The sequence below is a fragment of the Chaetodon auriga genome, chromosome 22 (assembly GCF_051107435.1).
Source record: "Chaetodon auriga isolate fChaAug3 chromosome 22, fChaAug3.hap1, whole genome shotgun sequence".
Taxonomy (NCBI): Eukaryota; Metazoa; Chordata; class Actinopteri; order Chaetodontiformes; family Chaetodontidae; genus Chaetodon; species Chaetodon auriga.
Genome location: NC_135095.1, coordinates 6,705,472 through 6,730,317, shown reverse-complemented (window position 1 = coordinate 6,730,317; position 24,846 = coordinate 6,705,472). Strand labels below are relative to the sequence as shown.

At 41.3% G+C, this 24,846-nt stretch overlaps 2 protein-coding genes across 2 annotated transcripts in view; one reads left to right on the top strand and one right to left on the bottom strand.

The window, feature by feature from the left end:
- The window catches only part of syn3 (synapsin III), a 94,022-nt gene that overhangs the window by 34,491 nt on the left and 34,685 nt on the right, over positions 1-24,846 (top strand). The window contains exons 5-6 of the mRNA XM_076721753.1: positions 3,406-3,562; positions 5,016-5,105. Of these exons, the coding sequence (XP_076577868.1) occupies positions 3,406-3,562; positions 5,016-5,105 (247 nt within the window). The remainder of the gene's footprint in view (positions 1-3,405; positions 3,563-5,015; positions 5,106-24,846) is intronic.
- Positions 6,964-23,386, bottom strand: LOC143314692 (metalloproteinase inhibitor 3). The gene is made up of 5 exons (XM_076721754.1): positions 22,793-23,386; positions 14,437-14,519; positions 12,710-12,821; positions 10,494-10,615; positions 6,964-8,299 (listed from the first exon to the last, which is right to left on the bottom strand). Exons 1-5 carry the CDS (start codon positions 22,920-22,922, stop codon positions 8,102-8,104), a joined length of 645 nt encoding a protein of 214 aa, XP_076577869.1. The 5' UTR covers positions 22,923-23,386; the 3' UTR covers positions 6,964-8,101.

Below are 24,846 nucleotides of genomic sequence, written 5' to 3'. Positions count from 1 at the left end.
AAGTGATGACTGTAGAGCCCGGGCGATTTGGCTCGTAAAGCGCAGATTGGCCGCTTTAGTGTAATCCACGACCCGCGGGGAGCCCTGCTTCTTCAGAACGAGTCCGAGTGAAGAGACAGAAAAACAAAGTTAATGGGTGACAAACCTCAGTAATGCTTTGCCGCTATAGGGCACTGGCTCCATTAACTGTAACCCGGTGAAAGCCATCCCGCTGAGCTGAATGTCTTCTGCATCTGGCCTTTCTGTGGTAATGAGGTTGCACAAAGGTAGAGTCTATCTGGTCTTATGCATGCATGTGCTTAGCAAAGTTCTCCTGTGCTGTCCAGCAGTACAGCTTGGAGTGGTGAACAGATCTTAATAGATAAAAACAGAGGATAAGAGGTTGTCCTTACTTATGTACATCTGCCCCGTGAGTATATGCAACACGTGAAAAATGTCACTGTTAGAGTCTCAAGTGCTGTGAGGATAGTTGCAATTAAATTTAAACCCCACAGAGAGAATCCAGTGAGATGAGTGTGTTAATACCCACACAGAACCTGCTTTTAGAGCGATTAGTCAGTGAATTGATTGCCAGAAAATCAATCTTCAACATTTCTTTCAGTGTATTTTGCATTTATTTGATGGTTGGCAGTCGAGAGAGCTCCGGCCTGACTTGAACCAGAGACACTGTGATTACATGGTTAGCATCTTTTTATAGCATTCACTGGTTCCAGCTTCTCAAATGTGAAGGCTTGCTGATTTTCTCAGTCTTATATAATAGTAAATTGAATACCTTTGGGTTTTAGATGAAACAAACTAAAGATGTTGCATTGGACAACTGGGAAGTTGTGATTGGAATCTTTTTTTTCCACTGTTTTCTGGCATTTTATAGAACAGTGAATCAATTATTCAAGAAAATAATTTGTAGTTTAATCGGTCATGAAAATGACACTTAGTTGCACCCCAACTTTCTTCCATACCTGCATTCAGCCCACTCGATCTGGACTGGAACGCTTTCTGACTGGAAGGTGGATGCAGCGCTACATATACTTTTAGGCTGATCAGCGTCTCGGCTCATCCAGCGTTAAACTTTTACGCAAAATGTTGTTCTCTTTTAAACTTTGGGTGTTTGCTAGAAACAGCACGTTACACAAATCAGCCCATATTTATCAGGACCTTGTGTTTCACATGAACTGTTGAGTCTGGTTTGGTTCTGGAGCCTCAATAAACAGCTTCATCCAGTATAAATAGTAGAGCCTTTGGTCTGTTGCCACTGTGGCTGAGTGCAGCAGCAGGGAGGAACAGCTGTAGTCGCTCTGTCGCCGAGACCAGATCACTCCTCAGTCATCCTGCCAGTCCTGTCTAACATAAGCAACACTTGAAGACCCAGAGCTGCTTTGAGGGCCTGGTTGTAATTTCACCCTACAACCTGCAGCCCTCCCGTGTGTGTATACCTGTGCATGTATGCTGGCATATTTTTATTCTGCATATGTGATGTGGGAAGTATCTGTGTCTGCACGTTAACAGAAAAACATATACAGACATTTTTACTTTCATTTTCCTTATTAAAGATGCACTGATGAATATTTATATTAACAGTGGGTCAAATGATTTTGTGTAATGTGAAAGGGGACCCTTGTAGTGACAAACCCACAAAGAATTATCAGCTGGCTTTCAGTTCAGCCTCAGAAAGCAGAGAAACGCTGCTGAGCAATTATATTATATTATATTATATTATATTATATTATATTATATTATATTATATTATATTTGTACATGTAGAAGTGCTATTTTTCCATAAGAAAATATGATCTAATTTGTCGTTATTGCTTGCTTTATATGGACTTCATAAAGAAATATACTTTATTTCTTGTATGTGCTGGTTTAATTGTGCATGTCAAGTATGGCATTAATCTACTAAACTGAATGGAAATATGTAAGTGTGTAGAACTAAATTGGCGTATACAAGCTAAGTAACTGTACATGTAGAAAGTACACTATGCACTGTAAATGTATACTGTATTTTTGTACCTGTACTATCTGATTCAGATTTATTTACCAGTTTGGGAAAAAAAGAGATTTGCAGTCTATAAATCTAAGGTATAAATAATGCATATAACTGGTTACATAATATCTTTCAACAGCTTTCTACATCAGACACTTAATTGACTTAACTTAAATCAAATTAAGAGCATGTTTACATGAATCAACACTTGCTAGCATGAAGAATTTTAAAAAGTGCAGCACATGACGGGACTCTGAAACATTTGCAGTTGCACGATATCTGCATCAGAACTGAAAGCATTAATAGGTAAAACATGACTGCAGCCAGAGTGAATTTCCTGGGTTAATGTGAAATGTGGGCTGATTTAAATGAGGCCTCCAGGTGCCTGATGGGTCACTTGGCCCTGCTCCCAGAACAGTTTGTAAAGGAAGGATTAGGCTGTGTTAATTGGATAGATGGTCCAAAAAGATTAGGTGCTCCGAGGAGCATTTCTTCACCCCTTCAGCCCGACACAGTCGTGGAATAATGGAGTCCTTGACTGTAAACACGACGCCCAGATACAGTGTGTTAATGTGCTGATGGAGCTGTCGGCCCAGGAGGAGCCAACAGGTGGAGATCTCTGACCTGAGCACAGTCAGGTTAGAGGTTTTAAAGGAAAGAAAGAGTTTTAGAGCTTTTATCTGACTTTTATGTATGTCTATGAGTTCAAATGCTCCTGTCTATTCACAATATTTTGTTGCATATAAAATACCTCTTCCTGTTTATACATCTCCTGTCCTGACCCCACCCTCACACAAATGACAGCTCATAGAGATAACTGACAGATGCTGGGATGGCAACTGGACCATTCGATTGGGGCAGAGGGTGGGACTAAGGCTACTCTATGGATTTTATATCCTTGCTTAAAAATCTAAATATCAGCTGTAGAAGATCATGTTCACATAATTGAAAATTTACAGATTTCAGGATAACCTTGAATTTACTCTTTTGTTGAATATAACAAAGTAAATATGCCTCAGCTTTTTTCCTCCCACACCAACCTGCCAAATCTTGAGAAAGCCCTGTCTTAAAATGACAGATTCCCTCACAAATGTTTGACTAGAAACCAGTAAAAGGAACCTGTAGCCATGCTAGCAGCTCTGTGAGGTTGTGCATGGGCACAGAAATGCTTTGGGCTAAATGCTAACATCAGCGTGCTAACATGCCCACAAAGACAATGCTATAATCCTGGTGTTTCAAGGTATAATGTTTCCCATGTTCAACATTGTAGTTTAGCGTGTTAGCATAGTAGCATTTGCTAATTATCTCAAAAAAAAAAAAATCTTTCCCTGATGGGAATGTCAATTTTTTGTTTTGCAGATTTTTGGTCATGAGCTACCTATTATCTGATGGTTTTCATGTCCATGTTTGTCTTGCTGCAGGTCCTTCAAGCCAGACTTTGTTCTGATTCGCCAGCACGCCTACAGCATGATCCCCGGGGAGGACTTCCGAAACCTGGTGATTGGCCTTCATTTTGGTGCCGTCCCGAGCATCAACTCTCTCTTCTCCATCTACAACTTCTGCAGCAAACCTTGGGTGGTGAGCAAACTTTAACATTATCGTGAGTCCCTCCCTCGGGAGCTGCCTCCGACTGATATATTTGAGTTATTAAAGGGACCTGTAATGCCTATCTCTGGAATTGGCAGAGTGAGTTGTCCCACCACCACCACCGCTCGTTATTACTCACTTGGAAACTCACAGAAGACAAGATACAAGACTCCAGTGAAAAGGTTGTGAACGCTGGGCTCTGTATGGGCTCTTAATGGTAGTCTTATCAGCCGCAGTATAAGTTCAAAGGAGCACAACAGAACTCATACTTGGATAATTTGATGAAAAATGCACTTTACCAAGTTGTAGTTCACTTACCACACATTTACAGCTGTTATCTATTTTGCAAAGCATACCATACATTTTCAGAGAGCAATAATTTAGTATTTGTTTTGATGCTCAGTCAAAATCAATGGCAGAAACCTGAAAGCTGCTTGAGATGGGCGATAAATCACTATCCATGATTACTGAATGGTAAATGTGCTGGCACATCAGTCTGTTCCTTTGGTTTCCAAACTGTTTCTGTCATGTCCCCCTTTGGAAGCCAAAAACATTTTAAGCTCTAAGAAAAGCTGCATATTCAAAAGGGTTTTTGATACAGTGATTTACAGTGTTTGAAAAACACAAAAACACAGCATAAAATGTAGTTAATGTAAATGTCACCATGTGTTTTGTAATGTGGTGAAATAATAAATGAGTGACTATTTTAGAAATCTTGCAGCACCCTTGGCTCATCCTCAAGAATGAGCTCCATTTCTTTTCTTTTCAGTCAAATGTGTGTCCATTTTGTACTTGTGTTTTCACTTTCTGGATAAATCATGCTAACCTGAAGCATGCTAACCTTGCCAGCCTCAAACAACTCGTGTTTGTTTATTGTTCCAAAATCAGTAGAGAATCAAGAAACCCATGCTATGTTTGAGAAATGGTTAGCAAGAATGTAAAGTGTTTGTGAATTGAAGTTGATGAGGCTGAAACGCTCATATGGTCTGTTACTCATAATGTACTCTGCATTTCTGGCTCTATTTAGTTGTTGGTTGCTAATGATGATCTAAAACATCAGCAGTAAATGTGGAGTTCTACAATCACACGGGGAAACAACACCTATTTTGAAAGAGGCAGAGAAACTTTTCTACGGTCAGTGTAGCCGAAGATTGACCAGAATACACTGCAGCACCAATTTCAGGGTGATTTCACTGTTTATGTTAACCCACAGCTGGATGCAATAAGTCTGAAAATAGGTTTTTCTTTTTAGGGCAACAGGTGTTCAAACTTCCACAGTCAGAGCTGGGTCTAACTGCAGTAGGTCACACATCCATGCTGTCCTAATCCAATTTTATGTTGCACATGATCCATCAGGCAACATCCAAAAGCTTCACTCTAGCTTCTCCTGCCCTCCACTGCTTAAACAATGATGTCTGACTGTCATGTCTCTTTGTGCTTGCAGTTTTCTCAGATGATTAAGCTCTACCACTCCCTCGGTCCTGAGAAATTCCCCCTGAATGAACAAACCTTCTATCCCAACCACACGCAAATGGTGAGTTCTCTGCCTTTCCAATACTGAGAACAGACCCACACACACACTCACAAAAATCACCATAGACCTCCTGTGGCCCGTTTTTCATTAAATCTTTATTATAAAAATATAAAACACAGAAATTAAGTCAAACATTTCTATAACCCCTACAAGGAAACACCCCCCCACACACTTCAGGAATCAGTGTTCACACACAGACTGTACACAGCTTCCTTGATTGGATTTTTTTTGTTTTTAAGGATCAAACTTGACCAAGTGTTTCTGTGTTAAGCAGACAGTATATTTACACAAACATGAACCACAGAAATAGTGACACAGAAATGCCACAGCTGGAGAAAGAGCCTCGTCATCACATAGAAAGACAAAGGAGATATTTTACACACAAAAGAAAATCTCTACTGGCTTAGATTTGTTTGCTTTACACAAAGTGTTTTCCCTCAAAGGTCAGTAATTCCTAACTTTTCTTGTGACTTCTTAAAAACAAACTGATTCATAATCATGACTCCCGACTGTACATTGCAAACTCAAGCCAAAGATTTGCTGTCAAGAGGAAGCCAACAGGCTGCAGAAGAATTTCACTTAAAAAAAGCAAAACTTCAGTTAAAAATGAACATGGGTCGAGGGCTATTTTGTTAAAAGCGAAGTACTTTCCTGTGCAGTTAAACAGACTGGATTAACATCACTGAACTCAAATAATTTTATAGTAATTTAGATGAATTTACCAAGCCAATAAGCCATCGCTGTTTTCCTCTGATATGATCTGACTTTAGCAGAAAGTTTTAGAGTCAGGAGATGTTCAAAATGTTGTTTTCACTCATAGAAAACTGTGAGTGAAAACACCACATTTTTCCCATTTTGGAATGAAATAAGCTGATTTGTTCTCTTGCTGATATTTACACGAGAACTTCAGTTCCATCTTCCTGTCTGCACATTAAATATGAAGCCACAAGATGGTTTAGCTTAGCATAAACACTGGAAGTAGCTACATTGGCTCTGTCCAAAGGTAAAAAGAAAAAAAAAGCTTACCAGCACCTCTAACAGCTCACTAATTAACACGTTATATCGTGCTTGTTTAATGGAGGTGTAACAATGACCAGACTCCAGGAAGTAACTGCACCTGCAATCCAACATATAACCCCCTGCAATATCTGATATTTCTATGAATTAAACAAAGGAGACATAAGGTGAGAAATGGTGAGCTTTAGTGGCACTGGCAGGAAGATATTATTATAGTTGAACAGAACCAGGTTAGCTGTTTCCTGTCTTTATGCTACTGTTAGATAAGCTTACTGGCTGCTGCTTCATATGTAGCCTAATATGTATCTAACCCTAAGCAAGAATGTAAAGCGTGTTTTCTGAAATGTTGAACCACCAACTTGGTCAAAGCCAGTTTTTGTCCTCAGTGCTGCCCACGTTTAATATTAGTGATGAAGGGGCCATTACTCAGTATGCAGTAGCAAATCTGTGTCTGTTATTGGAATGGACTGAAGGTAGCACTGGGAAAAATGAGAAAAAACCCTATATGGAGCAGGTGAACAAGTATGAATTTAGTGACAATATTGCAATATTGTTACTTTATATATATATATATATATATTTATATATATATATATGAAACAGTTAAATACAAAAAGACTGAATATACACTTACAAAATATCTCATTGTCTGAAACCTCTGCTTATACTTGACTCCCAGCAGGGAAACTATGATCACGCTTGCCAAAAAAAAAAAAAGTACCATAAGTAGCCTACCAGTCCACTGGAGACGCTGGTCCTTCATTCTGGACGGTTGCACAGGCTGTGATGGTTGTCACAATGCAGTTTTGACCTGTTATTACATATTTTTTTCTCTTTTTTTGCAGATATACCACATGGTTACAGAATAATCCAATAAACATATAAATAAATGCATTACAGAGGTTTCAGCTGAGTCGATAGTTCATTTCTGTAGCTTATGTTATATACAGCAAAAAATAAAATATCACCATCTCTGCAAGAAGTGAGCTCTTCCCTGCGTTGGCACTGGAACAGACAGACATTTTTAGCATTTCTGATATTTATCAGTGCTCAACAGAAAGGGCGTTTGTGATATAACTGCAAAGAGTTACATTGCAAACATTCAGGTAAGCAGAGATACTACCATCCATAAAGACACGTTACAGTAAAAACTCAACATAATTGATGTATACTTCACTGTAAAACAATACCATTTTCAAAAGGTTTTTTGAAGCCAAAGTAAGAAGTATAACTTTCAGAGTTCATACCTCACATTGGCACTTGATCTGTGTGGTTGAAAAGATTTTTGGCTCTGCTCTGTATTGCTGATGTGCAGAAGTGAGTCTAATGCTAGCTAGCGCAGTTCAGTAGCAACAATGTAACACCTTCTCAAATTTCAACATCGTGATCATTGGCTGTACTTTTTCATTGATTGATATTCATCTGTTACTTCATGACCTTTAGCTCTGAGAGTCCTTGCTTTTTAAAAAGTTCAATTGCCTCAATGCCACCACCATGCTAGGTTAGCAGTAGACTAAGTGCAGGTCACTAATTAATGCCAATGATACTCTTTTATACTTTTAATTCTGTGCAGGTCAATGCTTGTCTTGGGGGATTAGTTTTTCAAATCTGAAGATCACAATAGAGGTTGATCAGGGTCTCACACTCCTTTATGGTCTTTTAAAAGTTTATCTTTGTCCCATTTTTAACACCACTGAACCCCAAAGAGACAGTTTGGTGCAAGGACAGTTGATTTGTAGTTTGGGAATATGATACAATTCCAACAGGGTGATCTGCACAACAAAAAAGGTATTGTTTTCTAACAGAAGTGCTACGAAACAGGCACTGTAATGGATTTGATCTTTTCTCTTTTTTTGCCCATTTAAAGAGGCTGTCACCCAGGCCAGTGAGCTTTAAGAGTCCTGTAATACTCTAGAAGTGATTGGGATGGGACGGAGTCAGGGATGTGGCAGTGGATTTCAGGCAGGGAGCTTTGGGATTCAGGGGTCGGTGGTGTTGATGGTGGTTTTGTCGCGTGCGGTCATGCCCCGGTACCAGCTGCAGTAGCCCTCCTTCTGCTGGATGCAGGCGTAGTGCCGGGACTGGTAGCCGGGATAGCCGAAGTGTGACAGCATGTCCGTCCATAGGCACTCATTCTTTGAGGTCACAAAGCAGGGCAGGTAGTGGCAGGGCTTAATCTACAGAGACAGAAGCGAAACTAAAGATGTAGCCATGAAGCAGGAAATAAAACTACCTACTAGCTACAAGTACTGTAGACCCACTGTGTTTTTTCAGTTAAATAGTTATGAATCTAATTCCAGTCTTACTGTAATACACTCTAATATATTTTGAAAATTTTAGCCAGAGTTAGATAATCTGTACACCAAATATAAGTTACAGCTAGCAGGCAATTAGCTTAACTAGCATAATATTGGAAAAGTGGGGAAACTGTCTTTCCAGTTTAGAGATTTACAAAAAAAAAAAAAATCACCTTTTAATACCTCTAAACCACTCTTTAAGTTGCTAAATGAGCTAATAGGTGACTTTTTTAAACTTTGGATAGTGGCAAGTTAGCCGTTTTTCTCCTGTCTACAGTCTTTACACTAAAGTAAGCTAATGTCCCCCAGCTTCACATTTAGCACGAGAGTTGTATTAATGTCCTCACCTAAATCTTGCCAAGCCAAGAAGTATATTTCCCAAAATGAAGGACATTCTTTTAATGTTGCTGAGCAACGTATTTGGCTTATTTTCTTATTGAAGCTAACCTTAATTAGCAGTAGTATGCAACTTCAACAACAGTGAGTCTACAGTCTGGAGGTCTTTGCAAAGGTCAAACTAGAATTAGCTTAATGATCCATTAACATATGAAATAAATCTCACAATTGTACAAGAGAAATCAAAGAAAGGAAGCAAGTATATGATTTGGTTGAAATATAAGGGGGTGAAACATCTACAACACGGAATCTCCCCTGAGCTCTACTGCTTTTCAGCTTTTTCTTTCAGTCTTTTACTGCAGCAGATTAATAGATGAGGTGTGAAAAGGCAGCTTTTTAAATAGCTAAGTGCAAAACCAATAAGCACACCCAGGCATTCATATGCTTTGTGCTGTGGGATGTTAAATGAATGTCATCCATCTCCGTGAAGCACTGATGTTTTTGTAGTTTGTTCATGATTCAGTTCAGTTTTATTGAACCTCTTTTCGTGCGTCACACCTCCAGGTGCTCCCACAAAAAGCAGCTTCACAGATGAATATCCTGCATGAATTGACAGGAAGATTCACACAACTACTCAGAGGTGATGAACAGAAACGTGGCATTTAGTGACAGCAAAATGGAGTCATCAGCCGCATAGAGCTGCGCTTATCTGGATCTGAATCCGCCAGCAAATTCAATCAGCAAGTTGGAGGGCGCACTTGCCATTTTTGGATGTTTTTGTTATTCAAGCCTGGAGAGTCTGTCCTCCACGGTTCAGAGAAGTTCAACATTACTTCCTGGTATGAGTGATTTTATTGATGTGTGGGGAATAATTTTCGAACCGGTACGACGCGCTTCCTGCTTTGCAATGCAGTAAGTCATCATTTGTGGAGGAATGTGGAGGACGCCGGAGTGTGTTTAGTAAGTGTGATGATGTTTATGCCTGCCTGTGCTTACTGACTCTCAAACTGAAGTCTCGGTTGATCGATGAGCTTCTCTGGATGCCTCTGGGCTGCTGCCATGTATGCACTGAACACAGTTTGCAGGAGCTGGCCTGCACCGGGAACACATAGGTCTCTCTGCTAATCCACTTATACTGATAGGGGCCGATGGTGTTAGCAGATGTCCAGGACACTGTTGTACAGTAGGACGTTTATGAGGCGGGTCAGCAGCTGCACAGCGGCAGGCTACATGTTTGAGTCACATAAAACTGGGAATGAAGACTTGAGCTGATTCCAGAGCTGTTATTAAATAACTCCCAATGGTGGTGGTGAAACTTATTTTCTCTCTATTTCTGTCTCTGCTGAACATCCGTGATGTAGAACAGTGGAAACGATGCTGATGATTCAGTCTCAATAACAGTAGCACTGCTTAACAGCCATGCAACCACGAGGGTCACTTTAAGTAAACGATTTTTACTCTCGTCACAGTTGCAAGAGAAGTTGAACAGTTAATGAGCCTGAATTGGTTTGACCTTTCACATGCAAAGGCACTTCCATCAGAGGTATTTCCCTCCTTGTGTAATCATTAATAAGCACTCTAGTACACTTTATATAAGTGGTCAGTTTCATGTTTAGTCTTAGTTACATTTTAGCAGTAAGCTCTAGCTCCTCCTTCTCTTGATCCTCCTCCTCCTGCCTCCTCGTCCTGCCTTATCTTCCTCACTCTTGCTCGGTGAAGGTTGCTGGTTTCCACTCACCCTGCAGTTGCAGCCCAGCTGGTAACGATGGTTGATGCCTTTCTTCTGGGCCAATGAGAGGCGCTCCCACCGCTCATTGAAGTTGCACAGCCCCGTGTAGACCTTGTCATCATACACTCGACCTGAGGAAGAAAAGAACGGAGGGAACTGATTGATGTCTTGAGACCCAAATTGAATCCACGATCTCCATTTGCTTTTGAAAAAAGACATTTTTGAAGTACCACTTTGGAACTTGGCAACTTTCTGCTGTTGCACAGGCTGTATTCTTTCTTCATTCTTAAACTTTGATTCAAGTGTCAAAACCTGATTGATCCACCTGTGGATAGGACTTCTCTCTTTTGCAGACACAACTGTAGGCAGATGCTGAAAGGCTGCTTTTTTAAAGCAAATTCTTGGCATGAAAGGCTCAACCATGCCAGCAAGTCTTTGAGGCTGTACTTGCGCAGCTTGCTAAATGCTAACTTCAGCATGCTACCCTGCTCACAATGACAGTACTGCCATGTTTAGCAGGTTCAGCATGTATAATGTTTACCAGGTTCACCCTCTTCGCTTGACCTGTTAGCATGCTAACATTTGCTTATTAGTGCTAAACACAAAGTAGTGTCACCAAAATGATTACAATTCATCCTAACTGGGACATGAATGTGTGTACCAAACCTATCCATAAGCCATTGAGAAATGTTACTCAAAACCACAAATGTCAACCTGATGGTGGTAAATGTCTGTAAAGTGGTGAACCCCCTGACAGACACTGCCAACCCAGCACAGATGATAGCATCAACCAGATTTATAGTGTTTTCTGAAACTATTATCTTTAATAATTAAGAGTTACTTAATCAAACTTGGCATCATATTGCTGGTAGCTCTTGTTGAAAAAAAAAATCTTGATCTTGTCTAATTTCACAGTCCTCTGTATGTAACATAGGATAATATAAACAAACCACTCAAGCAATCCACCTTGTTTATGTATGGTAAGACAATCTCATACAGTAAGACCATATTAAACCAACACCCCTATTTCTGAATATCCAAAGGTCAGCAGACATCTATTTTTAGTGCTGGACAGTTTGCGGCTTACTGACTCCTGAGACAGGTGCACTGAAGCGGCCTGCGAGCGCTCAGGAACATCATGATTTGTCACCATATGTCTCCTTCACCGTGTTGTCACCACGCGGGAATTTGACAGCTCACAAATATGTGCTTCTTCGACCCCCCTGAACCTCCTGCTCGGCCTGCATCCCCGCACTGGGATTACGGGAGTCACTTGCAGGCTTATTACATGGTGTTGAGTGTGTGACATGCTCCTAAAATACTAATCAGGACCAGAGCACTCAAAGCTTGATCAAAGGAGAGCCAAGCAGCTCGTCTCACAGGCCCTGGTGTGTTTAAAGTGCTTGTAATGCGGTCTTGATCATATGCAGGACTTATTATAGACTCCTTGAGAGCAGCGAAAGACATCAGTGATGTCACTCGCACCCGGACTGGGTAAACATAGCCATCGCTGCCTGGCAACGCCGGTTCGTTCAGTTGCACTGTGGGGTGTAGTTACAGTATTTACAGGTCAGGACTTAGCGACAGTTCTGTACACCAAGCACAGCAGGGTCCAAAGTAAACTGTGCCTCTGTTGGAAATATCAAGTAATAAAAAGCTTCTGCTTCTTCCCTTAAGTTGTTAATTACAAGTTGAAGGAAGAAAACTTCCTTCTGCAGTTTTTGGCCTGGGAAGCTGAGGAAAATGAGTACAAAAATGTTCAAAAAGGGTCTGCTTTGCCTACTTGTACAGTAGCAAATGGCAGGTTATAAATAGTGGGAAAGTTTGTGTCACAGGACAAATGAAGAAGTCTTGACTGAGGACAGAACAGAACACAAAATCAAAGCAGCAGAGGCTGAGCTAGTCTGACTTTTTGTCCTTAGTGTGGATCCTACACTTCCCATGATGCAACTTGATAACTTTTAAACACCCTAGCCAATCCTTTACCATTATCCTGTAATTGTTACTTGTGATCACAGTGGAAGCTGGTGTGCCAGAGTGAATTTGACAGTGGTATTCAACCGCACAGCTGAGTAACACTTCCTGTGATTAGTAAATTGACTTGAACAAACAAAAAAGCATCAGATAGTTCCTCTCAGTAAAGATCCTACCAGTCGCGTACCAGCATAAAATAACAACCAAGGATATATGTAAGTGAATAAACCAAAGCCAGACAGTCATCTTACCTGTGATCAGGTACTGGTACTTATTGATGTCAAACTTAACGCCGCACAGACTCTCTGAGGCGTCTGTGTAGATATGCTGCACGTGCTGGACTTTGTCGAATCCTTTGTACATCTGCAAGACATGAGAAACAAAATTGGAGTGAATACCTGAAAAAAACGTGCAATGCCGTAACCCTCACCCTGGCACAACACCCCCAACCCCACCTCCACACATTAATAATCAGGAATGAAAACAGCATGCCAGCTTTATCAGATGACATTCCTTATGGAATGCCTCGTGGGAGAAGGAGTGTTAGGCTCAGCTCTTAACTAAATCGTAGATAACATGATTATGTTGTGTAATGTGCTTCTACTTTGATGCTGTTTTGGCAAGGTCATTGCTAAACTGTGGTACTCAGCTCCTTCTATTCAGCTCAGGTATGCAGAGCCAACAGTCAGTGTTTGCCCTGAGAACTTTTTTCAGTGTCATTTATTTGTCTGGGAACAACAGGAAATCCCTGTTTAGACGTGTCGCTCTCAGAAAAGCAGAACAAACTGTTACTTTAGCCTGAAACTGTGGAGGTTTGGGAAAACCAAAGGCATTTGTCTCATAGGATTTGTTGAAATTTGGAGGGAACTGTATCCTATTATAGCCCACAAGGAAAACCACTGTTTGCAGTATAAACCAACAGACTGTAATACAAATAAATAACCCATGAGGTGCAAAGGTCATATCTAATTCCTGAGGCTAATCCTTATAGTGATGATTGGTGTGCTTCTCTAACAAGAGGCCACTTAATGCTTTTGTGCAAACTGGGATTGTACTGATGCAGCGCATGACTGTTGAAATGTTTACACTCTGACTGAGGAGTTTGGTTGAGCTGTAATGCCTGTAAGCTCGCTAATCCTCCGGCCTGGCTCCTGTCTGAGCAGCGGGCCGTTGTCAACATCTGTCAGAAATATGCAGCGTTATGTAAGAATACAGAGGAAGTGAAGAACAGGCTTTCAGGCTAAGTATCCCAAACTGCTTTTCAGCTATCACACAGCAGCGGAGAGAGGCGGAGGGTCAGTCTCGTAGCTAAAGAGTTTCTGCCACATCCAGTGTGACATTTTGTGTGCCTGTGCTTTTAAATAGGAGATCAAAGAGTATCCTTAAATGGAAGAAAAATAGGTTGGTTTCTCATTTTATCTCAACAACACTCTCAGCGCAGCCGCCCTGTGGTTACAATTAGAATAATGGGTCACATAAACAGCACCCTTAAAAGATAAGGTTCAATGATAAAAACCAAAACAAACCAAAGTCAGCTGAGGACATTGCAACCTTATTATTCCAATACGCTCAAGTTAAGCATTGTGCCATTTAAATGAACGTCCAATGGACAAGCATGTTGACTTGAAGCTTTGGGAAACGGCTAGCCTGACTTTGGTCAAAGTTAGAAAACTCCTACCAGCACTCTGAAGCTCATCCATTGACATGTTATACAAAAAAAAATAAAACTTCATTAATTGAGTAGTAGTTTAAAGGTGCTATAGGTGGATTTTTTTCTACTTTTTCAGCATCTCTTGCTAGGCTAATCGTACTGTCTCTAACTTAGCTCACAGACATGAGGATGGTATCAACCTTCTCATCTAATTCTCGGCAAGAAATGGAGTAAGTGTTGTTGCCAAAATGTCCTACTAGTCCTTTAAAGCATGAACGATTCCGTTTCTTGCTCAGCAGCACTTCAGCAAAGGATTGACGCTCTCACCTTCATTTGCTTGACTGTGTAGCGCATCGTTCCAAAAGGTCCATCTCTCAGGAGCTTCTTGCCCACCACTTTAGCTCGGATGACTGCAAAGAGAAGAGACAGAGCGGTCAATGACTTTGAAATGATCCGAACAAACTGTCACATTCCTCTAACATATAACTTTGAGCTTTCCTCTCCAATCCATCAAATAACACACTGCCTCGTCCAGTAGGAGGCATTAGCAAACCCATTATAAATACCATTTCAGGACGAGGTTGGCACTAGAGTTAATCCGTTTATCCGATTTTCTGCATTGCTGCTGTGTGCCAAGGGAGGCCAATGGGAAAAAAAACACAACAGGGACTTTTGAGTTTGATACAGAAATTAGAGGGAAAGAGGCCTCGTGCATGTACGAAGGCTTCATTCTTACTGCTGATGTTCAAGATTGTTTGGATGGCTGCTTTTATCAAAGATGAAACTTTTTTTGTATTATTCAAGTCAGCATTAACAAAACCTTACTTCATTCAGCTTTTTTTAAACACTAGAGCAGAGTCACATGAGGGTAAAAAGGGGCAGTGTGCATCTCCTCTGTTTAAACAGGTTTCCTTCTATATTGGGATCAGGCCTTGAAAAAGATCTAATCTGAGTGCAGAACCCTCATGTAAACGTCCGCAAGGCGAAAACACTCAGTGACGACTTTGATTTGTTTGCTTTCACTCATGTTGGAGTAAGGGGGCTTTTTGTGGAAGGCCAGGGAGTTTGGAGTGTAGAAACGAGTGATAATTTGATCTGGTGAATAGCATCTAACCAGAGTTGCGGGCCCTACATAAGCAGTCAGTCCTGTGAAGTTCACCTGCTGCCCGCAGCCAGCCAGCTGCAGACACAACTAACACTGGCTATGTTTGTTATCTTCTCCCGGTGGAATTTCCTTAACACATTCTTTGGGGGCTCACATTCCCCAGAAAGGAAAAAAAGTGAGAAGCCTTTCATTCTTTTTCGACTGGAGAAAGAAATGACGCATGTGGCACCTTCTGGTTGGTCTGCATTTGTCTAGCTGTCCTACTTCCAGGCAAATGGAAATGGACATAAAAATAAAACTCAAACAGGAAGCAGTTACAGCACAGCCACCCAAAAGTGGTGACCACACATTTATTTTGGATATAAAAACCTCAATTTAAACCAAGAGTTTATTTAAATAATCCCCAAAAACTTATTTTGAGCCCGTATGAGCAAGTTAAAGGAATGTGGCCATCCAGCATCTGACCAATAGAAACACAGTGTACCCCATTTGGTTCATTTTCATTCAGTTTGATGTGTTTTTATGAAAGTTTCTGATCATCAGTGAAAGTGCAAAATTAGTGATTAGTTCTTTTTAATTTGTCTATGAAAAAAGGCAAACGCCAAAATGGAATAATCTTTCAGTGCTTGTGCAGTAACACTGCTTCTTCAGCACAGAGGTGTTTTTTCACATGCCAGCATTATGTTATACTTATTGACTTTTACTGACAGCTTCACCATAAATCACAAAACCAAGGCGAATGCATGTCATTTCAGACCTTGATGTACTGACCCCCTGCCTGCCCTCCACTGTATGACCTTTCACAATACCTCGCTGCAGATCATTTAATCCATTAATCTGTCAACTCTTTTAATATGAACTAAAGAGCGCTATTGACTGATAGACCGCTGCGAAATGTACCCAAATGCTGTTTGACAGACGTTTGCTGCTGCAATTACACAGGAACCGGGGCACAATTACAGAGGAATGTGCACATATAACAGGATACTTTTGCCTCTGTTAAATACACTTTTTCTGTTATTTTAAGTGTCACCCCAAAACCTAGTTTCCTCCACTGGCCTGACCTCAAAACCAACCCTCACTAGAAACAAATGTTCGTGTTTGAGGGGCCACGGGTCAGCTGATGTTACTGAAGAACATCCAGATAGGACCCCTCTTGTTGGATGGCAGCCACTAATTGGCCAGTGATGGTGCCATCACCCAGAGGAATGTGTGAAGGGCCTCAGCTGCTCCGGAGACAGAGGATTTGTGTGATTCCCCTGCAGTGACCCCATGACCTCCTCCACATTCAGCCGTTATATTTATGTACAACCACAGGGCTGGCTGCTCACGTCAAGAAGGCTACATTACAAGTGTTTATTTAACCCAGCTTCATAATGTGTTCTCGTATCACCCTGGTTCAGCTGGAAACTGTGGACATACTGTGTAGATAAAAGGCATGTGTCTTCAGTTCAGGGAATCACAGAGTAACTCACGATAGGATTGCGTCACAATATTCAGCAATACAGCATATGTTGCACACATTGCAAGACTATCAACTACAATACATCATAATGTCTGTGTAACTGAGGAGGGAAAAAAAGGCCCCTAAAAAGGCAAAAAGCGGGAATTATGTATGTTTCTTTAACACTCACGTACACTGCCTGCATCTCGTCTATGTCCAGGTCTAGTAAGTCAAACTGGCAGGGGAATATGTTTAGAGCACCTGCATGTTTTCAAAAAAACACTGATATTTGGTAGCTTCTTGGTGGCAAACTTTATTGATCTTACGCATGAACACTGATACCATGTGATGCTTCACGATACAGTTTAATACATGTGATGACAGAAAAACATTTGCACATTAATCATACTGACGAATGTAGTTTGCATGGTGATTGCAGTAGGACACCAGGCAGCTGAAGTGCTTCTGTTTGTAACCTTATTTGGCTGTGAATCTTAAAGTTGGACTGAAATTTGAATACTTGTTCCTATTTGTGTAAAGACACATAATAACATAATGAAACTGCAGCCACCGTGTACGGTTTTCATTTTTGACACGCTGTCAACTTCCATACTGACTTGAGAGTGTCATATAGCCTACGACCACTGATATAACGCTTTATTTTAGTAGTTAATAACCCAGTAGGTAATATAGTCGAGATAAAATATCTATCAGCTACTCTATATTGTAATGCAACACTCTCTATCCCTCTTAGTTTTCTAAACATGAAGAATTACAAGCCAGTGCCGTGACGCACAAGTATTCATCTTCTGCAGAGGATCTGACATACATTTTCAAGAGTGGGAGGCTTTTCGTGATAAGAGAGGTAACCAGGGTCTGATTAAAAAGAAAAAAAGAGGAAGTGAATCCATTTGTCACTCAGTATCTCTTGCCTAAAGCAGGGGATTACACAAGCGCGAATGCAAATGCTAAATCTTAAGGTGAGCATGTAATTTAGTTAAACATTTATTTCAACCTACGTACAATGTGGCAAACTGCAGGCATGACAAGAATAAGGTTACTCATTTTTGTGCATGTGTGTGTGTGTGTGTGTGTGTGTGTGTGTGTGTGTGTGTGTGTGTGTGTGTGAAGGGAGAGAAAGAAAAGCGAGGCACAGGGCGGGTGACGGTGATTTTAGTATGCGGAAAGTGGTCCAAGTTTGAGGAGGCGAGTAGGAGGAAGAGGAATTCTCAGGATGACACACTACCACGCTCAAAAATAAACACTGAAACAGAATCCGCTGAAACGCTGGAGCACAAAGCCTGGAACGTCCACTTACCGGCTGGCAAAATGCACAGGAAGCCAGTGCAGTACGAACTATGTTTTAAAATCACTGATACTACGGTGGTCTGTTCATGTCACAACAGAGAAACTTTGAAGTCCAGTGTTATTTTTAGAGATTCTTTTAAAGACTTATTTTTCCACCTTTCAATAAGGTGACAGTTTTCCTTTTCACTGGATGTTTCTGTTGGATTGAGGCATGGGAATCTTTAAGCAACCAGTCATTTGAATTCAAATGTCATGCTAGCTGACCTCAAAAACACTAGTTGTCTAAGTTCAAATTGGTGTCTTTTGTAAGCTTTGCCAAAGTGTTCAAACCGAGCGCACTGGAAAAGAGAGTCACAACCAACACTTGAAGCCTTGTCAGTTGTCCTGGCGTTATCTTTGCTTCCTCTGTGCCTGCTTTTCACATCCTTTTCTCCTTTTATCTTTGTCACTGACTCACTTGCTGTGTCCATTTTTTAGTGGCTGTCTCTCACCTTTTCTTTTTCTACTTTTTGGTGTGATGATTACGAAACCGCTGTTCAAATGTCAGCGACATTAAATGAAATTTCCATGGTTTGATAACAGTCTGACTTTTTGTTGGCAGTTACAGGCCACCATAGGTAAAGTGAAATTTTATTACAAACGTTGCAATGCTGCCTTTTAAAATACAACTGAAGCTGATGAAATCATTGGTTTGTGGTGTAATAGTCCCTGTATCATCATGAGTGTGTGCTGGGCTGATGCCCATCGCCCCTGTGCTGGCCTCATCTTTAGAACAGTGAACCCCTGAGCGGCTGTGTGGTCATCAGAGAAGGAAGGGATGGGCTGGAGATTTGATACGCCTGGCTCAGGGGGCGAACATCCCAAGCTTGTATGGAATCCAGGACCTTTGACATCTCCTCGTATTTTAACTCACTTTTGGGAAAACTGCGGATATCGGATCCAATCGTATATAATGCTTCTCATAACAGGAGTCCTGGCTCCGCTCCAGTTATCATCTGTCACCTGTTGACCTGCACATGGGATGCATGCGCTGGTGGCTGACATGGGGAGTAGTGATTTAACTACATGATACATAAGTCATTAGTAGAAAGAGGAGGATGTATTAGTACCAGGAGAGGTCCGTCACAAAGCACCAGGCCATGCATCGCCTGAAGCCTGCTATGCTGCACTTGTTTGACAAAGCTCCTCTATGCACAATAAAATACCCACAGTAGGGTGGGATCCGTTTCTCTCAATGGCCTGATCCTCACTCCCAAACCGAGCATATGCACACATCATGTTAATCCCTAGCAACTGACCTGGTTCACGGAGCAAGCATGTAAAGGTTTGCTCCTGTCACCCCGAGCACTCGGGAACTCGTCGTTATGGAGCGATATTAAATCTCAGGGTCAAAGTTTACTGCCAGGCCTCTAATCTTGCTTTTGGAGGGCTTTGGAAAAACAAGCACTGCTCATTTGCCCTTGTGAATGGGCTGCTTTAACCCAGCTGCCTAATAGCAGCCAACTAGGTCTCTGCACAAGAAAGCAGCCAGGTCATTGCCTGGTGCCCAGGTATGTTAGCAGGGTAAGCTGACAGGATGTCTCTAACCTTGTCAGTGTAAGGCCAGCCAGCTGCACTGTGGAGGATTTCCCACTTATAGTTCTCCAAATACAAACCACAAAATTGACATTTTATCAGGGATTACTCAAATGGCAGCTAAGAAAATGAACTCAAACGCGTTCCAGATATCTCTAAGATTGCATAAACAAAATGAAGGTAAAGACACAAAAAAAATTTGACCAAAAACTACAGCCGTCTGCTCTTCGAGCATGTTCATGCTGTCAAATATTTTGAGTTGAAATTGTCAGATAAAGTAAGACAGCCTCCAATAACCCAATTTCCAACCCTTTAACCTAATTGTGATTCATCCAGTGGAGTGCCTGCGGGTGATTATGGGTCAGGGCCAAGAAAACAAGAGCAAAACGCTTTGAACTCAAGTACGGGTCTTAAATTGGGAAGATTCAGGCCTGTCGCCTTTGATGTTGACGGTGAGAATTACAGGGTTTCTCCCTCGCCGCATTAGCATTTCAACCCCATACTTTTTTGTTTTCCACGTCTCCGTGTTTTAACTCGCCGTGGTGACACAGGCAGAAGGTCTAAGGTGATAGAGATAGAGCTTAAATGAAAGAATGAACCAGGCCTGGAGGGACCACATTGTGTTATTTGATTATGTGTTCTGTTCACATTCACATTATCCCTCAAAAATTATGCAATGAAGTGATGAATGAGAGGTTTAACATCATTTGGACCACCTGACAAGCTTGCTTTATCACTGGCTTGGAGACAGTTACCTATATTTTAAGCAATACATGAAAACTTACCATAAAAGCTAAAGCTTGATCACTTTAAACTATTCAGGCTCCCTATACTCACTTTGAAAGTCTGGACTTTTCTGGACTTAATTCCAGTTAAGGAAGTCCAAGAAAAAGTAAAAATTGCACTACAGCTCTAACTTTGATTGAACATATAAACAAATTTGACCCAGATTAATGAATCCTTTGTACTCTACATCCAACGGGTGTTTCAGAAGTGTTTCGCTCAGAGGACTGAGGTACAAGAGGAACCACAAGCAATCAAAGCACACTTCGAGCTAAGCCAGGATCTTGGAAATAGGATTTGTGGGGCTCACAACTGATCACTGCAGCCATTGAAGTTAGTCCCACATCGTACACCAGCAAGTTTCAGCGGGTGCCAATACCATGAACTACGTGAAGATCTGAGGGAGCATGAAAGGCATTCATTTAGTGTTTGTGGAGGCGGCATTTTCACTCACTCAAACCAGGTCACTTGGCTGGAAACGCTCCTACAGGCCTGGTTATCACAAGTTACCAAAGATGCAAGAGACACAGAGAGACCAATTTGGGTCCTCAAGTTTAAATATCTGTGCCGTATATTAACAGGGTTCCTCTTGTATAGACGAAGTCCTCTGAGGGCTAGCAGGCTAAATGTACACCTCCTCCCCACTGAGACTCTACAGAGGATTCACCAAAGCATCATCGTGTGCTCCCACCCACGCCAGAACTAAAAGAAGTGACTTGCGCCTAGGACAAAAAAGCAAAACAAAATCTGGTTGTCCTGCAAATTTGGACAAAGAAGCCTTATTTTCTTGGCTGCATTTGAAGAAGCCTTTTTAAATGGAAAGCCTTGTAGCATGGTGACAATCTATTGAGTAAATAGGACACTGCTGATGAAAACAGTACTTTAAAGCTACAGCCAGCAGCCTGTTAGCTTAGCTTAGCGTAAAGACTGGAAACGGGGAAACAGTAAGCTTGACCAAAGGTAACAGTGTCCTCCTACCAATCATGCCAAAGCTCACTAACACATTATAGCTTGTTTCTTTAATTCATACAAATACTTAAGTGTAAAAGCTAAATTATATTAGCCTAGCTTAGCTCTAGCTTCATAATTTACCTTACAGACATGAGAGTGGCATCAATTTTCTCTCTGCAGCGAAAGTGAATAAGCACATTTCCCTAAATGTCAGACTAGTCCTATTAAGGACATAATGAAAATGAAATGAAAAATATCTCTTAAAATTTGGTGTATTTAAAATGAAAAAGAAAAAAAAGTTTCTTTCATTTCATTGTGATGTTAGAGCATCAATGAGAGCTTTATAATCTATCATTATCAGCCTCTACTGGTGACCAGTAGTAAGTGCCACATCATTAAAAGTAACATCTGTGTGTGTGTGTGTGTGTGTTTAGGGGTGTTTCCTGCAGAAACTAGGACTTCCCTTGTAACATTTAGTTGACTCTAGGCACAAGGTAAACACATGCCGGCTTGTGTGTGAGAGAGATCAATTTAGACTGAGAGATATTGCCTCATTATGTGTCAGGGTTTCAGAGAGTGTCACGGTGGCTTTTGGGTGAAATTAAACTGAAGGAAAGTATCAGCTGAACTCAAAAAGACTCAGCTTCTGCCTTAATGTGACTGTATGTGTTTGGCTTGAAGGGACAGGTTATCAGTCAAAGAAACTCATGCCATGCACAGCTCCTTCTCCACAAGAAATCAGCTGCCCTACTGTCCCATCTGTGCCCCACATCTCAACCCAACAACACCCCCTCTGTCTACAGGGGCAGATCAGAAAATCCCAGAGTCTTTACAAGTGTTATCTAAAAACAGAGGCCAGGTTGGACTGGCATTCCCAGCTAAGCCAGATCCTAAATTCATATTATTCTGGGGAGTCAGAGAAAGCATAACCTGGCAGTAAAACAAGCTATGTAAACCCCCTCGTCCAGAGAGTGTGCAGATAAATAAGCATGATTTGAAACATCTAAAGTGACTGTGGACCATTTCGTACTCTGGTGTCACTCATACTTCCCACTCGGAAACATGCCTTGCTTGTAACGATAAAGGAAACACATGATAAAATCAAAACTTCATCAACTTCGGGGAAGAAAACCCAGGAAATGTAAGGGAACCCTTAACATAGCAAGATGCACCACCAGTGTCTTTCACTGACCACAAACCACAGAAGTGTGTTTTATTTTAATTGAGTAGTTTAAAGAACAAATTATAATAGTAGCAGAAGTTCTGGAGTAGGCCAAGTTCATGAAAAATGTCCCCATAGATCTTAATTTAAACTCATGTCTCCCGAATACTCAAAAGAAAGATTTAGCTGGAAGCAAGGTTTATTAAAAGACTGCATGCAGTAAACTGACTGCAGATCAGTTCTCTCTCCTGTGTTGACTGACAGGCAGCACTTATATCTCTGAGATATCTGAGAAATATATATATCTAAACGCTAATCTACAGCAGTTAAAGGGTCGATATAATCCGTTACTCACCTATGTCGGAGTTGCAGAAGGCGTCTTGCGGGTGCGTCAGAGCGCACGAGCAGCCCTCCGTCAGCTGGTTAACCTGCAGGCTGCTGAAGACAAACAGCAGGCTGATCAGGTGCTGGTACACTGACTGCATTTCTCTCAACTTTTCCCACCACTCTCTGCTGCTGGAATAAACTGTATGGAGTCCGTGTGGATCCGCTCCGCGCACCGGTAGTAGACTGCGTGTAATGTCCAAGTCTCTGCTCTGGTTGTTGTCGCTGGTGCTTCTCGCCTAGCTTGAGCGTTTCTCCCTGATCCCGGAGAGGCGCACAGCCGTACATATAGCGCGCCTGAGAGACGTTCACGCCCCTCTCCACCTCTGCAGCTCGCGGGCGGGGCGGCCAATCAGCGGCCGGCCGGTGATGCCATTAGGAATTACAGACACGATGACATACTGGAACTTTTTTTTTTTTTCTTTTTCTTTTACCAGACTGACAAAACAAACATTAAAAAAAAGAGTCAGAGGTACAATATGTTTTAAAGATATGTAAGATTGGTTAAGAAAAAGCAAACTTCAAAGAACTTGACTTGATTGTATCTCTTCCCACCCTGCTGTGTAAATGATATAAAATATTCAGTTATGTAATATAAATGAGATAATCTTCACAATTTCACATGATTGGCTAGAAATTTGTGTTTTCTGCAGATCAAGGCATTTGTTAATTGAGTAATTGTGTCAGCTTCTCAAATATATTTGAACCGTGGAAACACATTTCTCCTTCTAAATATAACAAAATAGTACAAAAGATTGGCTGATTTATTCTTTTATTCTGTTAAAAGCATTTTCTTTTTCCTCACTTCTCATGAGTCTCACTTAGTCATCCTGCCCACCCCCTGACGCCCACTTAATTAGTAATACTTACAGTATATTGAAGACAGGGTGCAGCCAGATTCCTTCAGTCTGCAGCCGCAATCAGAGGCAATCAGATGACAGTTAATCTCTAAACAATAGCAGCGACTGCAAACAAAGGCTCCACTTTTATTTTTCGTTTTTGGACATTTCAGGGCTACCTGTGGCTGCTTATAGGCAGCACTTAGCCTCATTTAGTCCAATTTTACTGTGAACTGGATTTACTCAAGTTACTTGCAGGGCACAATCAGTCAAATTAGCCAAATGAACCCTCTTTTCTCTCCATCTTGGCTGCGTTCATGGACCCGAGTGGAGCTGTGTTATCGCTGCAGAGGCTTATCTGCACAGACTGGGGGAGCTATGTTAAGGGTTGACGCTACTCACGGTTATATAACCAAGCCAGAAATAATCAGGTCGGGGAACTCTGACCCTCAATATGCCTTCATTAACATTTATCTTCGGTTTAAAGAACCTGCATGGCCAGATAGACTTTATTTTATACTTCACATGGCGCTGATAAGCTTTCACTTCAAATATGCTTTAAAAGTGACTTTAATTTCAAAATAACAGTTGGATAAGTTGACTGAAGTCGTGTATTAGTGATTTAATGAGACTGTTTTTGTCCTCGCTTTACAGACAGAACAATTTACAGCAGACAGGATGTATTGTTTTAGACTAGAAAAATATACAGGAACTGTTGTCAATGGTTTCACAGTTTCCTTCACCCATGACTCACGCTCACATCAAGAATTTATCATCTACTATGTTTTTGTCTTTTCACTATTACCCTGAAAATAAGGCAGTGTTTGTTCAGCAGTGCGTTCGGGTACAGTTTCAACACATTTCTGGTTTCAGTCCAGCAGATAGGAACAAGAGAACATTTACCATCTGTGGAAATTCATCATCATCATGTTTTATCAGAGGTGCAGTCTCATCTGCTTGCCAGAGCAGGTTGGATGCCTCCAACGGCTCGAACAGACATGAGTGGAAGCACGTTAGCTAAGTTAACCATTGATATTACCCGGTCATGTATTATTTCAGCCTCCAACTTGAGGTCTGAACCAACAGATTTGTGACATTCCTCTGTTGGACACTGGATTGTCATGCGTCACAGGTGGACTTACATTTTGTATGCCCAAATGAGGCGATGAAACAGAAAGGTTCAGAC

Bases quoted from the DNA above. Each gene is read 5' to 3' on its own strand.
- LOC143314692 (XM_076721754.1), bottom strand. From the start codon at position 22,922: ATGCAGTCAGTGTACCAGCACCTGATCAGCCTGCTGTTTGTCTTCAGC. The intron at 14,520-22,792 runs GTGAGTAACGGA...TTCTCTTTGCAG, and splicing joins CTTCTGCAACTCCGACATAG to TCATCCGAGCTAAAGTGGTG. The intron at 12,822-14,436 runs GTGAGAGCGTCA...CATGTCTTGCAG, and splicing joins ACACAGTCAAGCAAATGAAG to ATGTACAAAGGATTCGACAA.